This window comes from Anopheles maculipalpis, chromosome 3RL (assembly GCF_943734695.1).
Source record: "Anopheles maculipalpis chromosome 3RL, idAnoMacuDA_375_x, whole genome shotgun sequence".
Classification (NCBI taxonomy): Eukaryota; Metazoa; Arthropoda; class Insecta; order Diptera; family Culicidae; genus Anopheles; species Anopheles maculipalpis.
This window is the reverse complement of record NC_064872.1, coordinates 71,381,786-71,398,020: the sequence shown is the minus strand read 5'-3', so window position 1 is coordinate 71,398,020 and position 16,235 is coordinate 71,381,786. Positions and strand designations below refer to the sequence as shown.

Sequence of the window (16,235 nt, the reverse complement as noted above, 5' to 3'; positions counted from 1 at the left end):
TTCTCGACGTACGACACCGCTCCCTAAACTGTTGACGAACCGAGTAGAACTTCAAAACTGACAAATGGTACGAATGCGGGTTTAACTATAGTATGTATTGCCGTACTTCTGGGTCCCGGCGTTGCCTCCGGCATGACAAACAACCCACCACGAAGCGACGAGCGCGAACGAACGTTGAGCTGTGTTCTGTCTGACTCAAGTACGTAGAATAGAAAGATTACTTTTAACGTTACCAACCGCCGGAGAGACGACCGGTCTTCATACCCACCAAACCCGGGGGTCTTAACACTCTATTACACTGCTCGCTAGCTCAACGCGCCTGATGCCATCCCTTTCTAATACCCTCCGAAATGGCGTTGCTGCTGGTGCCGCGCTGGTCGGGGATTGTCGATTGTCGTTTAGGTATGGTTGAGGTTTTTCAACATAAATATGTTGTGTGTACCTCACAGCGTTTTTCCCTACCCCGCTACCTACCGAATACATATACCGGTTCGTACTCTCCAACAAAACCCTACTCGGCTGTTTAAAACTATCTTACTAAAGACGCGAAGGTAAAGAGAGCAAAAAGGAAACTGTGTGTTGAACCTCCTTTATTCTTCCCGTATGGTAAAAACGGCAAAGAAAAACGAGTCTAACCAACAACCGAGATTGTTGGTTTGGTTAAGTTGGTGATGCTCAAAAATAACTCCGAGGTACACACAACACGGAGAGAATGTGGTTTTTTACCCTCCACACGGCGGCCACACTATACCGCCACGATGGGTTGTGCGGCGTGTGAGGCGTATGGGTAGGTCGATATATGTTGGAAACGATATGCGACGCCGAAGAACCTGAACCCCTTTTACGGAAACATCCACACCGATACGCGCCGTACACTAGCTCATCTCATCGGTGTGCGTGTCCGTTTTGTAGCTTCTTGAGAATTGATGGATGATGGTGTAGAATAGGATAAAGTGGAACTGGATCCGGGGGAGGTATATGGGCAGAATTATACATCAGAAGCAGCAGCAGCAGCAGCAGCCAAGTAGCATGATCAGCAGGACGAACCACTACTCTATGCAGCGTGAGAGAACGAGTGAGAGAAGAAGGAATGCATTGCAGGAGGCCTTGTTGTATTGAAACCGGCTAAAAACGTGCGTATAGACACAGAGGAGCTAGGAACGCAACTAAAGCGAAAGCCAAGGGCACAGAGGGACGTGCGCGCGACACACACCGGACGGAGGAGATAGCGAGTGAAACAAAGCGAGAGAAATCCGATTGGGAAGATTGGGACGTAGGTTGGACATGATGTGCGGGGGGTTGTGTTGTTGGTAAATCGAAACGTACAGCTCAGCTACGGCGGCAAATCAACCAACCAACACCAACCATCTCAATATGCTGTTTTAACTGCCGAGAATGACTGTAAAAAAAGCGTCTCTCTTCCAAATGTATCGCAGTGCGAACGGGACAATCAATAAAACTAAACAGGCACTCACACACGCCCATGCGGATTAGATTGGATGGTGAGGAAACGGAACGAAAGCATGGTTATGCGATAAGCAGATGCAGCCAGAAGAGTTGCCAAAGAGCATAAGAATTAGGCGAGTCGATGGAGCGATAGGAGGATAAAGATAGAGGTGAAACATGATCGCAATAGTTGGTTATGCTTGCGAGCAGTAGCAGAAACGGGGAAAAAGAATCATTATGCTTATTGTAGGAAAAGAATTGTAAGTCTCAAACCAGTCACCAACAGACAGGCATTTGATCATATAATGTTTCATTTCTTTTTAAGCATACAGCAAACGAGATCTATCCAGATAGAGATAGATAGAGAAAGAGAGAGCACCAAGAACAACGGAACGCGATGAAGCACAGCCGTAGTAGAGCAAAAGCAATATGTGGAAAATATGGATTGGAATAGTAAATAACCAAAGCTCCCCGTGTACACGGGGCTCATCATCGCACGAAACTAAAAACGAGCAAGCAATTATGCGAGACAAACATCCCAACAGGCAAGGCCAGGCAGGCAGGCAGCCAGCCAAAGTGAGAGAGATTCCTCTTTTCCCATGATCTTGACCACCACCACCTGCTGCCCGTCGCAGCAAACCCTTCGTTTTAGCTTGAGCTATGTATGGAGCGTGTGTGTTTGTTCGTCTGTATGTGCAATGCAAGACAACCCCGGCAAAGAAGGCACACACGAGAAAGGGCGCTGCGAATGTTAAATTGATTGTACATCTTTGCTGCCGCTTCCCTACATGTCCACATGCTGTGTGCCGCGGAGAGTTTGAGTTTTTACATGCTCAGCAGAGTTATCCTCTAGAGCGCGCAGAGAGTTTGATTCCGGAGACAACCACTGCCAACGCTAGATTTGAAGTTATGTCTCACAAACTCTCAGACCAGTCAGCGGAATATGGACTGTAATGACGACGACAATGACACGATACTCCGATTGTGGGGTAAACGGTTGACAATGCGACAATATATGTGCAATGAAGGAGAAGATGCATACTGGCCGCGGTTATGTCGGCAAGAAGTAGAAAATGTCAGGAAAGACGAGACGGCAGCAGCGACCAGGAGGGTACATCAGGCACTTTAGATACACTTCTGTGAGTGGAATAAAGACACTCCAAACTAGTCATACCATGACGCGCGGTAAAGCGCGATACGTTTTAGCTGAGTCTAGCCACGATGAAAACACTACTTGTGAATCTCCAAGACAGTGCTCCAACGCCGCCACCACAACCCAGTACTTGGTTGCTTTGGTTGGAGTCATCATGCCTCATTTTCGAGTCCATCTTCTGATTCAACAAACAATAGTGTCCTCGCTTTGCCGGCCGATGGTGCTGAAAGATTGAAAAATAAGCGCAAAACCTAAACAGACCCTACTAAGCGACTAACCACCTCATGCAATTCGTAATTGACAAAATATGATTCTATTTATGTACACGGACGGCAAATATCTCGATGTGTGTGCATGTACATCGCTCCGGATGCATATCGAGAACGTTTGCCGTATCATGTGTACTGCTTGTTTCTGGCTCTGCTTCTTCGGCCAACTGCAAGAACATGGAGCATTTTTGAAATTCATCCAAAAGCGGATTGAAATGAGTGCTCTTTTGCTGATGGGGAGGGTGGCAAGGGACTTGGATTATTGGATGCTTGTTGACATGAACGAATAAAGTCGGACGAATAAAATTTGAGAGGTTGTACGTCGTGTGTGGAGACCTTTTCCCATAAACTTTAAATATGGATTTAATTAGGTCTTTTTTTCTCGTTTGGGGATGTGTGTTGTGAAGTTGGTTTTAATGACATGAATTTATTTGTGTAATCGTGTATTGAACAGCGCTTTGCAGTATATTAAAAATTATGCTAAAAATTCATCAATTCATTGGTACAGCATCACTGGAAAGAATCATGTGGTCGAACACTGGTTCATCCTGTTGTATTCATGCGCAATAGCAGCAGCCCGAACAAGAAGCAGCAGCAGCAGGGACATTCACTCACATCCGATCCTTACGGGCTTGTTTGTTAGTTGAAAAAATCCGCCGTAGGTTTCATTCTGCCCTCATATTAACCATTTTTGCTAGGGAAGAATAGACTGCAGGTGATTTCCCCTTTTGCATTTGGCAAGAAAAGTCCATGAATGGAGGCTTCAGTCTGTGCTGTGTGTGCAGTGAAAAACAGTGTCAAGATGGCCACCCACAGGAGAGGAAGCTACACTGAAGGATTTAAAGCTACAATTTTGTGTTGTCTCGAGTGAAAATATTTCGTTGAAATAACGAAAAAAGAGGATGTGTTCCTTTAAAATGCTGTAAAGTGTTCCTTGCCGATCGAAGGATGATACTAGCGTACTGTGTTTATTAAAGCAGAGAATATCCAGCATCTGCAAAAAAAAAAGTATGGCAGCTCCTACACTTACAACCAACCCAGTCGGATCGATAAATGGCAAACTAAAGCTCTTCCACACCATGGCGTACCAGCAGGATGGCAAACATTTCGGAAACAGCGGGAGTTTATTGTGCGAAACAAATATTGAATCGTGTTCCGATTTCGTTTATGTCGGAAGAAGAAAATTGGATCGTAACATGAAACGGCCGGACGATAAAGGCCTGAGATTAATCTACTAAAGAGTACGCTCTGCAACGACAACAGCCCCAGCAATATAATATAAGAGACAACATGTGAGCAGTCGGTGGCAGAAGCTGGATGCACTAAACAAATCACTGAAAAGTCTTCCATTACGAATCCCCTCGACCAGTTGGGGTTTTGTATTTAGTGTTAAGCTAAAACTAGTGTTAAATTGGAGAGCATCCAAATAGAAGCGAAAGCGAATGTTCAAGCTTTCGAGTTCATCAATTGATATAATACATCAACGGTCTTCCAAGAAAGTTGTTCTATAGAGTTGAGTTTGTTGGTATCCTGCAACACGGTGTGGAGAGCAAAATATTTATAGATAAATCAGCGTCTTCCAGTAACGCATACTTATTAACTAACCGCTAATCATGAAGAAAAAACTCTCACCGGCTACTAAATTTCGACGCCGTTTGGCAGCTATGAAGAAGAAAAAAACGAGCGGCACTGGAGGCGGCGGTCAATCGTTTCTAAATCGAAAGCTACCGAAAGAACAATTTTTTGAGCACGATTTACGTTACAACGCCGAGGATATGCCAGAAGAAAACGTTTTCCAGGTGATGGATCCACCTGACTCTTCCACTAATCCGGAAACCGAAGCCCAAACAGCAAACCAATTATCGACTCGTCAAACGGATGATCCATTCGTAAGGCCACATTCATCCGCTGGTGCTCCCTTTCCCGATTTGCCTTCATCAGAATCACAAACTGCATCCGACCAAGAGTTGGAAGGCCATCATGGAAGGGGAGGACATTCGGAACGCAAGATAAAATCAGCCGTTCTAGTGAACGATGCACCACCGAAGAGAAGACGAAACATAGAAAAGAATATGGCATTTGGACGCAAAAAGCGAAGGACGACGATGCTGCCAATGTTTAATGTGATGAACAGGAACAATCGAAAGATGCTGCTAAAGTTACAAAAACAGCTACGAATGCAGGGTCTCTGCCTTTCCTCTCTTCCCGTGGAAAGCAAGGATAATGCTGAACGCCAGAAGCTGGGAGACCTGCTGCTTAATTATGCTGGTGGTAGTAATTCTTCTAGCGCCGGCATTATCAATGATGGTACCGCCGGATGTCACTGCCATTGCGCATGTGCAGCAACCAAGCTGCCGACAAGAAAAGCTACCGGCGAAATTCACGAACCGCACGGCCGTACAAGAAGCGGTTACCTGGAGGAAGCTGTTTGCATTACCCGACCGACCGGCGTGCAAAATTCGCGACCATCACGATACAACCCGAACCATGCTCAGTCAGCGACAGGACATTGTAGCACACAGCGTTCCAACCAACAGTCTAGTTTCGCGAGAAACCATTCCAATACTGTTCTACCGTGCAGTGGTAAGAAACGGTCCTTCCATCACCCTCACCGGGACCGGGAATCTTCCTGCTCCTCACGATCCTCCTCGTCTTGTGGAGCTTCCGATTGTCCGAAACGGCATCAATATCGGGAACCGTTAACGCATCTAGTGCGGGAACGACGTGAGCATTGTAACAGTTTGCAATCGCAGCACTTGCTTCCCCATCATATACCCCACAACCATCAGCACCACCATCATCAGAAATTCTGCATTCGTACGTGCACGTCGGCCGCTGCTGCTACCAGATCCACCGCCAGTATTCCGATTTGCATGCAAGCAATGCATAGCGTTGTGAGGTAATAAGTCACCCGACTAGAGGGTATAAGTGTTTCTAGTGTGAATCCTTGCTGTAGTTAAACTTCCTGAAAAGGTAGAACATGTTTTTCTAAAGCCATTTTTATCAATGATGTAAGTTTAGACATTGGATTTGGAGAGGTATCTTGCATCATCAATCGGTGTTTGTGCTATGGGCTGTCCCCAATTATGTGTCATCGATAAGAAATTACTCCGTTTATTGGATAATAAGTTGCGAATGCATATCCTTCCTCAACCAGCCAACCATAGAACGGAGCACTACAAAAATAGGTTCATGATAATAGATAATACCTAACCGGTCAGGGTGGTGTGGTGAGGTCTGGCTCGTAATAGGATCATTTCGACTGAAATGAACCATAAACACGCAAACATGAATCGTGCTCTCTGTATAATATATGCCTCCCCCCCTCCCCCGTTAGTGGCCATTTGTCCTCGTGTATTAACCATGTTACCTAACCTTTGTTTTATTTTCTTTCCTTTCAAACACAGTGTACGGGAAACACATCACATCGCACAGGCCCAGCAGGAGAAGAACGCGAAACTGCGCGAAGCGTTCGGCATATCGCAGTACTTTGTCGAGGGTACTAGCTTCGACCAGGATCGCAAGGCGAAGGAAGATCTCGCCAAATCGGAAGCCCTGCAAAAGGAGCTGGCGGAAAAGGAAAAGGCCAAAGAGATGGAACGAGCGAACCGGAAGCGGTACGCGCTTGTACGTACACCATCGCCGGAAAAGGAGGGTACCGGGGCGGCGGATCGCAACAATGGTAGCAAGCAGCGAAGACGCGATGACGACGAGCGTGAGGAAGGCGAACATGAGACTAATGATGAGGAAAACGACGATGATGATGGTAGCGATGGTGGTGGTGGTGGTGGTAAGGTGAATTCGAAAACGGCCAGTACCCTGCACCGTGATAAGGAGGAGAAAAAGAAAAAAAAGAGAAAGGCTCGCGATGTGTAAGTTTGTGTGCATGTTAATACTTAAATATTACTGGTCACTGCAATCAATTAGTCACATCAATGATGGTCCCTTTTTTTCGTATGTTGTAGATCTTCCAGTCCGGAACGCAAAAAGGACAAAAAGAAGAAATCGAAGAAAAACAAAAAAGAAAGGTAATTATAACAAATGCAATCGTATGCTAAATGGATACAGTTTTTGTACAGTCATATTCAGATAAATGGGTTTGTTTTAGTGAAAGGATAGCTATGGAATACTTTGAGTTTTGCCTTTCATGTACAAGGAATTCTGATATGCCATCCTCTAGCTTCCATTGAGAGGTGTTTAAAAATGTTTGTTTTGAGTGGGATGAGAATTTACACGGAATTTTATATACAATATTTTAAAACACTAGCAACTGCATACATTGGCATAGTTTTGTAGCTAAAGTAAGCTTCACTGTGTACCGTGTATGTGTTGCCCGGTAAGGTACGGTACAGAATCGTGGGAAATCAATATCAGAGTTGGGTGCAAGGACATTGCATTGTGTTAAGCGAATGCACACATCAAAATGTTGCATCCCTATGTGTAAAATTGTTGTTATTCACAAAATACTAATTCTCATCATCTTTCTATCTTACATTTTCTCTCATTTATTTTATTTTTTTGCTCTCGAATACTCGTATGTCTGTCTTAAACGATTGTACGCCACAAATGTTTTGTCTTCCTTACCAAAAAAATACTTACAAATAACGAAACACTATCATGCGATTGATTGCAAAAATCAACACCACCAACAACAACAAAAAACTGTTTAAAAAAATCCCAATTTTAAACTTTCCTCAAAAACCCATGTTTATCAATACGCTCTCTCGCGCTCTCTTTCTCTAGTTGGTAAGTATTTTGTGCTGTGCCTGCCTAATATTAATTTAAGTTTTTTTTCGAGCTATTCTTTATATTGTTATTGTTTTTTTTTTTCAATTTAATTTCATTCTCCTCTATGCCTCCTCTATCTTTATTAGTGATGGAGCTGCTGCGCACCACATCTCTCTTTTACAAGAGCAAATGTATTTTTAGTTATAAAAAATTGTAATTTGTATTTTCCTTCTTTTAGTGAGATGAAAATAAAATCTCTTCATTAGAAATCCGGTTTTCCAAGCATTATTTTTTTGCTTCCAAGCATTGTATTTGGCTCGAGAAATGATTCTTGATTTTCTCGACTATACAACCATTCGACAACTCGAAAATTGTACTAACATGGCAAAGCTCATAGTTCGCTTACTGCTTGTGCCTGTGTATTGTTCTGTATGTTCTCTGCAGCCACTGTATTATGTTTTTCTATCTCAATTTGTTGGCATTCTTCCCGATTTACAATTTCTTTTGTTGCGTTACATTCTTAGGTTAGGATTTTCTTACTTCTTCAGCATATTTTAGCCATAGTGTACTGTTTTTGGATTCGAATGTTTTTGTTTTCATTGTTATGTTAACCAATAAAAAAAAGCGATGCAAATAGGATGTTATTATTCTACCTAAAAAAAAAGCCACATGTATTTCCCAACAACCGATGAACAAACACAAAACCAAACAAGGAACCTTTTTCTTATTTTATTCTTTTTTCTCTCCTTTTTTCCACCGAAAGACAGACCAATAATATGATGAAAATATATTTAACATGTGATGGAAAGGTAAAAATTAATTATTCCCATTTAAACAGCTGCGGTTACCCGTTTACTACTTTTCTCTTACATTTAACAACAATTTTGTTCTCTAATGGAATTAGCTACTATATCCTTCTAGTTGTGGTTTATTTTGTTTTGAGATGAATGTTGTTTCTAACATCCTGCAATTACAATATTTACATCATCCAAAGTGAAGAAACAGAAGAAAAAATTCAAAAAAACTATCGATGAAATGTTCATACCGTTACTACTTTTCAAAAAACTAACCCAAACCCTAGATTAATTTATAAAATTCTAATGACAAATGTCCGTTCTGATTACGACAAAAAAGCCGTTTATTTTACGTCTAATGGTATGGGCGTTTTCTAAGTTTTGTGCTTAAAAATTACGGAAGCAAATAATGTGTTTTTATCTTCAACAATATACGAAGTTCAAGCGTTTGACGCAAGTAACGCACCAAAGTAGCATTTACACTAACCCGTGCTTTTACATTTATCTTGTGCATAGTTTATTATTTTTAGGCTAATTAATTGATATAAAAATAATTGATTTTTTTGAGAAACATGATCATCTGATCAGTATTGCTCACACGATCGTTTTTCTTTTTATTTGTTTCTTTGAAATGTTTAATCCAATAGTATTCAAAAAAAAAAAGAAACCCACACACACACATACACAAAAATATCTGAAGCTTTTCCCAAATGCAGCGCAACGTCTGCGATCTCAAATGTTGTGCAGAATCAGCGGTGTTTTGCTCATGTTATTATATATATTTGTACCTCTATCATTCGTGAAAAAAAAACGGGAATTGGTATTAAGATCACTCTCGCGTTAGCATTGTTTTTCCTGTTTTTGCTATTTCGCTTCTGATGTTAACACACTATTTCGATTATTTTTTTCCTTTTACTTTTTGGTTTTGATCGAACCGATGGGATCTTGGTGGTGAATGGAAAAACAAAAACAAAAACGTCCCCGAAAACATTTAGAACGAAGAAGAAACACTCGAAGAAATCTCATCGTGGCGATGATAGCGATACGTCCGACTCGGAATCGGATTCCGATTCCAAAAGTGATGCATCCTCCGACTCGGAACGCGAAAGCAGCAACAAACGGAAGAAAAAGTCCTCCAAGAAGGAAAAGGTAGGTCCCACATTGCACGCCAGTTACCAGATTCACGGCTATTAATTGGTACTGTACTGTATATTTGAAACCCCATATGATACTAACCATTATGCGCTTTTTTGAACACCTATCTATATATATATACACCTGTCCCAATGTGAATATTCTGTCTGCTACCAACTTAATCAGGGAAAACTTGTACCGATTACGAAACAATGGGGCATTTTCTCTTTAAAAAAAAGGAATGAAAGCACAATCATTACATCTTATTATCTTTATCACAGCATAACGAAGTCTCTTTCTCTCTCTATGCGCTCTATATGTACACAACTTCCTTGTCATTTCGGCTTGTTGGAAACTATTATCTTTTCATTCGAATGTTGTGTTTCTGTTTTAAAATGGCTAGAAGAAGGAAAAACCAAACGCTTTAGTTGATTTTGTGGCTCGGAATGAAGCGGAGTAATTTTTAAACAGCATTACCTACTACCAAATCAATGAACAATCTCTAACAACTCTCCTCTGTCTCTGTGTGTCTGTGTTTGATTATATTATTCAACTGTTGTAACACTTTCTTTTTATCGCATAATTAAAAGCGGAACTCTTGATCGAAAAATTAAGATCTGAAGGTATTTTTGTAATAGTTTACTTATTCTAAATCGAAATCAACATAAACCTATACACCAATATATACATATATTCTTAAATAGCTTTGTATATGTATGTTTTATTATCGTTGACTATTGTTTTATAGTTTGTTTCGTGTTTCGTTTACAAGATTTTTTTTATTTTTCAGATATTTATTAATTGATTGTCTTTTTGTGTGATTGACGGTGCTTTTTTTACGTTTTCCTGATTTTTTAAAATCATTTGTTCTTTGTGATATAAAATGATTTTATAATTTTATTTTATATTTTTATTTTCATTGACTCAACCAAATATACGTACGGTTCTGTTTGATTGCATTGCCGCACTTCCTGTGTCATACTTACTTAGAATATTATTCATTCCAATTAAAATTTACATTAGTTCATAGTAAAATGAATTGCCATTTGAATACGTTTTTTGTTTCTTAGATGTTTCTGATCTTTTGAATGCTGTAAATCGCAATGCTGCTAACGTTCAACTAAAAGTGTTTCGATATCTCCTTTCCCTTTCCTTCACAGAAAAAGAAGTCCTCCAAAAAGAAGAAGGCAAAATCCCGGTCACCGTCGCGTAACAAGTAAGTATTCGTGTTTGTGCCTAACACAACTAAAATCTAATCGAAAAAACAATCATTGTAGATCTCCAGATGCTGTAAATAAGAAGACTCCGCTGGAAGAACAGAAACAGCCAGATAAACGCAAGGAAGACAGGGTTATTAAACCTTCCGAACCTCGCCACGAGGAAAGAAGCAGGCGTTCGTTTGATCGCAACGTTGGGCGTAGGGATCGCTCGAACAGTCGAAATCGTACCGATGGTCGTCGGACTCGTGAATCTAGCCGGGACCGATGTAACAATAACGTTCGACGAGGACCGTATCGATCCGACCGATATGAAGAAAATCGTTTCGGTAACAATCATCGTGGCGATGGAAACTATTTTAATCGCTATCGTGATCGAGACAGTAATCGTGTACATGACGATCGTCCCCGCCGTAGTCGTTCGAGAAATCGACGCCGGGAACGTTCACCTGAGCACGAACGCAACGATAGATCGCATTCCCGATCGCGGTCACGTTCGGGAAGCCAAAGACGGCGCCCGAACCGTCCTGTAGGACGGGGGTCTAGTGTGGAAAAATCTAAACACAATAATCGACGAGACTGCACGCCATCGAAGCAGTCGGAGCTCGATAGAAATCGAGAACGGGCGGATGGCCGTGATCGAAATAGGGATCGCGACAGGGAGCAGGACGTAGATCGGTCGCGTGATAGGGACCGTCGGCATGACGATCGCGATAAAGGTCGGGAAAATAATCGTGACCGTGAACGTGACCCAGTGCGAAAACGTTCGGCGAGTCCTAAAAAGAAGGAAAATCGGTCTCCACCACGTCGTCAACGAGAAGAAGAGGATCAAATCGCGGCGAAAAAGCGTGAAAAATCACCCCGCCGGTCAGTGGATCGTAAATCCAAATCGAATACGAATGCTGCTAGTGAGACTAAGAATCGAAAAAGATCTGCATCGCCGAAAGCTGCAACGCGCCATCAGTCTGATACGAGTTCTTCTGATAAGGCAGAAAAGTCAATTCGTCACCAGCAACAGCAGCAACAGCCCAGTCCTCCAAAGAAGGTTCATGAAAAGCAAGCTACATCATCATCGGAAGAGGAAGAATCAGATTTAGATTACTCTCCTGCAAGAAGAAATCCGGAACGATATAGCGACATACTCGAACGTCTGAAACCAAGCGCAGATGCAAATGGAGAAGAGCAGGCAAATAAACCCGTTAAGCAAGCCGCTTCAATTTCACCACGCTCGTCAAAAAAATTGGACCGTGCTGTCAGTCCCGTACGGGAGCGTTCCGACAAAAACGATACAGTGGAACGCAAAGCAAAAGTCCGTCGTCCTTCGGCGAGTCCGCAAAGAGATCGTTCTCGTTCCCGCTCGAAACGTCGCCGATCGACTGCGTCATCTTCGCCGAAGAAAAAGGAGACGTCTGGTACAGGATCACCACCCGATACAAAGAAGCGCGACAAACCAGTTGCAACTGTCCCTCCTCCGCAACCTTCTGTAAAATCATCTGAAAAATCATCAACCTTATCGCCTCTTCCTTCGTCAAAGAGAGGAAAGTCCCGATCCCGTTCGCCTGAGGTGAGAAAACGTCGCCACGAACGGCAAGCTTCACCGTCCGCCGCTCGTACAACGAAAGCAGCGGCAAATGAACGTCCCGAAACACGCAGTCCAGAGAGAATCGATTCGGTAAGAAAATCGAAAGCCAAGAAATCGTCCTCCACTTCTACTTCATCCACGACGGTACAGCAGCAGCCCGTCGTGAAGCTACACTCACCCGAATCGGAACAATCCCAATCCGATAGTGATGCCGGCGAGCGGGGACAGCAGGAAGGTAAAGGTACGCACCACCGTGACCGGGACGATCATCTGGACGCTTTCCTTCCCATTTACGATGAAAACCGCGAGCAGGAGAAAGATCTAACGCTGCTAAAAGCGTTAAAGCACGATCTGGCAGCGAAAGCAAAGCAAAGCTTGGAGAAGAAAAAATCTGGTTCCGAAGTGGCAGGTGGCGCCGCAGGTGGAAGTAGCAGCAGTAGTACCATAGCGATGAAGGTCGTTGGATTGTCCGCGGGTAAAGCGCCGCTCGAAGAACGTGTAGGTGAAATGCGCGAACGAGAGCTGCTGCAAACGAAACCAAACCAATCGGCTCAATCTGCTAGCGCTAGCAAAGCAGAATCCATCAAGCAGATCATTTCAACCGAGAAGTCTTCATCTGGTGGTGTCGGACAGGAGGAGGGCAGCAGCAGCAGCAGTACACAAATGAAGAAGGATATCCATGAGATACTTAGCACGGTCGGTGCGTGTGCAGTTGCGAACGGTTCCGAAGTGGCGGCCAGTCTGGCAAAGACAACGATACTACATGCGGTCGATAGTATACTGAAGGAGAAAATATCCGGCACGGCAAAGGAAAAGCTACCCACGACGACCGGTAGTAAAACACGCCCGAGCACCAGGAGCAGCCGCTCGAGATCACGATCGCGTTCTCGTTCCCGTTCGCATAAGTAAGCTTTATAATTTTTAACTAGATACTTATTTGAGCGGTGTACTTCGTCGATTCCATCCAGCAATTCCATTCCACCCATACGCATTTTCAATCCCATATGTTCAAGTATGCCAAATTCAACGTAAGCCGCGTAGGTCGCTGATCTCATAATCGACGAAATAAAGCGTTCAAATCGTAAAGCAATTCGATAAACCCTATAAATGGTTTCGAATTGTTTTCGGAATTATTTTTCACCTCCTTATCTTCTCTTCTGTGCCAGGTCTCGTAGCTACAGTAGCTCCAGCAGTGGATCGGGAAGTTCCCGCTCGCGCAGTCGATCCTCTTCGTCGCACAGTCGCAGTTCAACGGACCGTGGCAGTAGCAGGTCGAGAAGCCGTTCCAGCAGCCATTCATCACAATCTTCCCCACGATCCCGTACCGCGTCCCGTTCACCATCGATACCGCGTCGGGCAGGATCGCCCTCGTTTCTCGATCGACGCCGTATTACCAGGTAAGTGAGGTGAAGCTTTTGCTTCCTCTTTCTGCAAATTCACCTGCGACACGCGCCAGTCATGTGTTTACTTTTACTTATTTTATCCTGAGTTCAAGCGCACATTTTGTTCTAGATGGTATTATTGTGTGAACAAAACATTTACGTTCTATTGTTTCTTTTGTGTTTTTTTATTAATTCTGCTTCATTTGTTTCAATTATTATGCAATACCTTCACCTCCCGTGATTCCTAACCTACAGCACATCCCGCTCCCCGCCCCGTAGTTTTCGAACGCGTCAAGATCTCGGTCGGCGTCGGCATCCATCCCGCTCGAGGTCCCGATCGTCTGATTCGTCCATCTCATCGCGCGGGCACTCTTCTCGCTCCCGGGCACGCTCGAGAAGTTTATCGCAACGGAGACAACGGTACGGTGACCGGGTGGGGCGGCGGTCGCGCGGTGACAGACGTTCACCTAACCGACCGTCGGCACACCGGTCTCGATCCTCTTCCAGATCTTACCCTCGGCGTCAGGATCATCGAGCTGATCGTTAGATAGTTGACACACACAAACGCATATTCTGCCCACCATTTTATCATTTAAAGATCAATCGTCGGATACCCATTTACCCGTTTGGGGTAATAGAAAAGCTTTTGTGTATAGCCAGCAAACCATTAAATACCTTGAACCCTCTCAGTCATTTAAAAAAAAAGGACAATTCACATGCATTATATTGTATAGTTTTGAATTAATTGGTGAAATATATTTCCTCTTATCCTGATAATTTTATTACATTTTTTTTTTGTTTCTATTATTTTAAGCTATTTTTATTAAGTTACATCCAGTAGTGTGTGTGTGTGCGCATTACCTGCTCTTCATAGTTTTCTAGTATGCTTGATTTTATTTTATCGATCCTGAGTTGAGTGAGTATTTTAGCAATCACACTGGGAGTCATCGACCTTTTTTTATTAACCTAATCCAACTAATACATATTGTTTTCTCAACTGTATTTCTTCTAACACTTAACTGCTTGCCTCGTGGAATGTGTATCGTATTTTCGTGACGGATCGGGGCCCCATTAGTGCACGCAAACGTCCAATACCGTATCGTAGACCGACGCCATCGTCTCCTTCGAGCGGCAGTAGCTACCACAGCCGTGGCAGTCACTCGAGAAGCCGTAGCCGTAGCAAGAGTTAAATTGTCCACGTTAAACACACACACACACATAATCTGCAAATATGTCCGTATAGCTATCGTCGATGGTTCCTCCGGACGCACAGTCAACTAAATTCTACTTACTGCACACGAACATCACTCCAAAACAGGATGATGGCCATCCTATTTACAATACGTCCATTCAGGATAAAACTACGTTCTTAAACATCAAAAGGTCTTTACGGATATGAATTTCAGGGCCAGTGCCTGTGCGTGTGTCGTTTTCTCCCCATGCACCACAACAGCTTTGTAAAACACTAAGCGGTGTGTCAATCAAAATCCTGTACATTACGAAACCTCTGAAGGAGATCAGCCCGTCAGTGATCGATCCCTTTGATATCCATATCATGCGTTAGATCTGCGTCATTTCGCATAACATTATTTAATCGCAATAGCACCGTAGGTGTAAAACTAACAGCAACACAAAATGCAATTAGCTTTTGAATTTTATTGAAAGATTAACAATATTCGTGCAATTGCTGCTTTTAAAGTTTTTATTTTACAGTCGGGTTACAAATTGTGCAGCCGTTTGATTGCAATATTAGTTTGCCTCTCTCTAGTCATTCGTTTGATATTCTTTTAATTATTTTAATAAAAAGACACACACTTTTAACCTGCGCTAGAAGATTGACGGATATTTAGCAAACCACCTACCTATATATATGTAGCAAGCATACAAACGTTTATTTGCTCTTTCTACCGTATTCCGGATACAGAAGACGATCATATGGAACACCTCTTAGCAGGTGAATAAAAAGAAACACATACTCAAATACTCTCAATACTGGCAAAATGATCAATGTTTGGTAGAAAGCATACAGTGACCGCCAATAAAATAAGACCACGTGCTATTGCATGTCAGGTAAAACTGAGATTTAGAAGCCAATTTTCAATGAATCGACCTAGTTTTTTTGGTAAAAGTTAGTTAAACATTTTAGGAACATGTTTCCGTTACTGGAAGAATCATGGAATCGGCTAGTAGAACCTGAAAATGTTCTTATATTATTGACGGTCATCCACACCTCTACGAAGAAAACTCCGAACGTTATAATATTCAAATCCCGCTCGTAAATGATTTTATTCATTATTTTCAACAAAAGCAAAATATCCACTTGAACACTTAATAGACTAAACACATTTTCAACCCTCTTTTTTCGTTCCCGAACCCCTTATCTATTGATAGCGCAGTGCGTGCATGTTTTCGTTCGTTTTCCAACCCAAAAGCACTGGAATTAAATGATACAATCAAATGCAGTTGTGTGCTGTTGCTGGCAGCCGCCGGTCAGTTGAGCTTTGTTTATTTCACGTCGAATTTTAGATTA

The 16,235-nt window shown here is 42.7% G+C and overlaps 1 protein-coding gene across 1 annotated transcript; it reads left to right on the top strand.

Annotated features, from left to right (window-relative positions):
* Window positions 1–4,481: 4,481 nt before the first annotated feature.
* Window positions 4,482–14,252, top strand: LOC126561341 (serine/arginine repetitive matrix protein 2). Its single transcript, XM_050217429.1, has 10 exons — window positions 4,482–4,779; window positions 4,810–5,767; window positions 6,276–6,740; window positions 6,834–6,896; window positions 9,386–9,539; window positions 10,685–10,740; window positions 10,802–11,366; window positions 11,409–13,228; window positions 13,490–13,720; window positions 13,961–14,252. Exons 1-10 carry the CDS (start codon window positions 4,482–4,484, stop codon window positions 14,250–14,252), a joined length of 4,902 nt encoding a protein of 1,633 aa, XP_050073386.1.
* The last annotated feature ends 1,983 nt before the right edge of the window (window positions 14,253–16,235 follow it).